Below are 2,729 nucleotides of genomic sequence, written 5' to 3'. Positions count from 1 at the left end.
AGTAACATTAAGTAACCCAACATTTTAAACAGTAAGAGTAGTAGTCATATTTCGTGAACCCTTTGAAGAGTACTGTCACACCGCTGTGATCATTCAATAATACACCATTTAAACCGGGGGGGGGATGCTAACGCTACATTAGCATCTGCGATCTTTTCTACTTCATGCTATCTGCACAAATGGTTGACATTAAACATTAAAAAGACCAGGCAGTTCAGAGAGAATCAAAGGAAGGCAGGCAGCTTTGCATGACATTCTTCTGGACGTGTTTCATTGTGGTGATAGTGAGGGTAGTCAATCGTTCTGTTGACAAGACAGTAGTGACGGCCATCTTGATGACGTGTGTTGTTCTGTGAGACCAGAGATGTAGCTCATTCAGCGTTTCACACAAACTAATGTGTTACTTCACAGTTTTACGACACATTTTTATTTTTTTGACTTGCAAAATTATCTTTTAAATTGACAAACATCATATGTGTAATTCGTGGCACAATTCAAACGGGATGGAAAGATAATCTTTCTCTCTCCATTGACTTCAATACATAATTTTTCCTAAATAAGGTCCCATGGAGGTCCACCGGAAGGGGAGGGACCCATTGATCAACTGTCACAACAAACAGTAAATGAGGCAGCTTTAGCCGATATGGCTCGTTTCCAGCTGTTGTCCAGATGATAATAAACACCTTTTAAAATCACAATACATCAACAGCATTAGTTATAAAGAAAGGATGAAAGACAAGTAGAAAGAGGCGAAAGGATGAATGCAAACAACAAGCATGACTACATACATGTCACATACATGTCACATACATGTCACATATATGTTGAGGGGAAACATGATCACAACATGTCTGAAAATGTGCTTTATAAATAAACGTGCCTTACCTTACTTCCTGTTTTTCTTCTTCTCAGTTGCAGCAGGCAGCAGTGAGCAGGGGGCGGAGCCAGGGTTGGGGGCGGAGTCAGACGCAGCGTTGGGGGCGGAGTCAGTGTTGTGGGCGGGGCTTGGCGTGGCGGCTCGATGCCTCTCATGTATCGCTGATGTGTTGGTGATCATGGCGGGGGGGCTGGGGGGCCTGAGGAGCGGACCTGCAGCCAACGAGGCCTGGAGCCACGCCTACTCCCTATTGGAGGAGGGGGACCTGAGGGGCGGGGTCAAAGCACTGGCAGCGCAGAGAGATCATTGGCTGAGCAGGTGAGGTACATTAAGATCAGATCAGAAGTACTTTATTGATTTATTGATTGTGAAATGTTTGCGTTGCAGCAGCATAAAAAGACAAGGCATTGTACAATAGAGAAATTAAAAGACTAGAAATAAACAATCCAAAATGTAAACATCTCAAATACAAATAAAATAGCATTAAAAAAGTAAAGAATATACATGTGTTTCAAAACAACCTAAATCTGCACGCCTTGATGGACTCATTTTTCACACATTTGACCGGCACTTTCTTCTCAGATATATTATTTATATATTGAATTGTAATATCTTCTCAGACCGGACCTCCTGGTTCGGGCCGCTCGTCACTACGAGGGCGCCGGACAGGTGCTGCTGCGCCGCGCCGTGATGTCATCGCAGAGGTTCATCTCCATTGGCCAGGGGGAAGCCCCGCCCCTCGGGGAGTGGCAGGAAGTGGAGTGTCCGGCCAGACTGGACCTGGCAGGTGAGGAACAATAATTAATATTATTTTTTAATTTCCAGCACCTTGTCTCTCAGTGGTTTTGATGTTTTCTTTTTTTGTTGTAATCGTACAATTTTAGAGCTGCAGAATTAGATTTTTGAGAAAAAGTCATATTTTGAGACTTTACAGGACACAGTTTAGTCTCTCAGTTGTTTTGCTGTTTTCTTTTTAGTTGTAACATTTTGACTTTTCATGAAAAAAATGTCCCTTTTTTTCTCAAAATGTAACCTTGTTTCTGATTTTTGAGGTGACGCAATATTATGCAAAAATGGTATATTGAACATTGTGATCATGCTGCAAAGATGTCCTGTACAAACTGTTTTCTACAGAGTTAAGAAGAAAATCTCCAGAAAAATGTTAGTATATAAAATGTATTTTGTATATATCATATACGTGTTGCTCAGTAATGACCCTCCTCTGAACGCCAGGTGGGTGGAGCGACACGCCGCCCATCGCCTTCGAGCACGGCGGCTCCGTCACTAACGTGGCAGTGAGGGTCGATGGGAAGCGTCCTATTGGTGCTCGCGCCCGCCGGATCCCGGAGCCCCGCCTTCTATTGGTCAGCCACAGCGGGGGGCGGGACAGCGGCGTTTCCACGGAGACGGGATGTGACAGCCTCGACGACCTGAGGGATTACTGCCAGCCGCACGCACCTGGTACCGGAATAACATCATATAGTTAACTGATATATAACGCTACAATAAGTCATACTATCATTTACAAGAATATAATGTGTGTGTGTGTGTGTGTGTGTGTGTGTGTGTGTGTGTGTGTGTGTGTGTGTGTGTGTGTGTGTCTGTGTGTCTGTGTGTGTTGTGTGTGTGTGTGTGTGTGTGTGTGTGTGTGTGTGTGTGTGTGTGTGTGTGTGTGTGTGTGTGTGTGTGTGTGTGTGTGTCTGTGTCTGTCTGTCTGTCTGTCTGTGTGTGTGTGTGTCTGTGTCTGTCTGTCTGTCTGTCTGTCTGTCTCTCTGTGTGTGTGTGTGTGTGTCTGTTACAGGAGCCCTTCTGATGGCGGTGTGTGTGTGCAGTGGTCTGGCGTCTTTCTCCT

General features: G+C 44.7%; 1 protein-coding gene across 1 annotated transcript; it reads left to right on the top strand.

The window, feature by feature from the left end:
• Positions 1 to 912: 912 nt before the first annotated feature.
• On the top strand, positions 913 to 2,711 carry fcsk (fucose kinase; the record flags this gene model as incomplete). The annotated part of the gene is made up of 4 exons (XM_010783697.1): positions 913 to 1,195; positions 1,498 to 1,664; positions 2,111 to 2,338; positions 2,679 to 2,711. Coding segments are annotated over 4 exons (711 nt in total), but the record flags the coding sequence as incomplete, so codon positions are not given.
• Between the last annotated feature and the right edge of the window lie 18 nt (positions 2,712 to 2,729).

The sequence above is a fragment of the Notothenia coriiceps genome, unplaced genomic scaffold (assembly GCF_000735185.1).
Source record: "Notothenia coriiceps isolate Sejong01 unplaced genomic scaffold, NC01 NC01_scaffold00025621, whole genome shotgun sequence".
NCBI lineage: Eukaryota > Metazoa > Chordata > Actinopteri > Perciformes > Nototheniidae > Notothenia > Notothenia coriiceps.
Note: the sequence above shows the minus strand (reverse complement) of the source record. Positions and strands in the feature narration are given on the sequence as shown.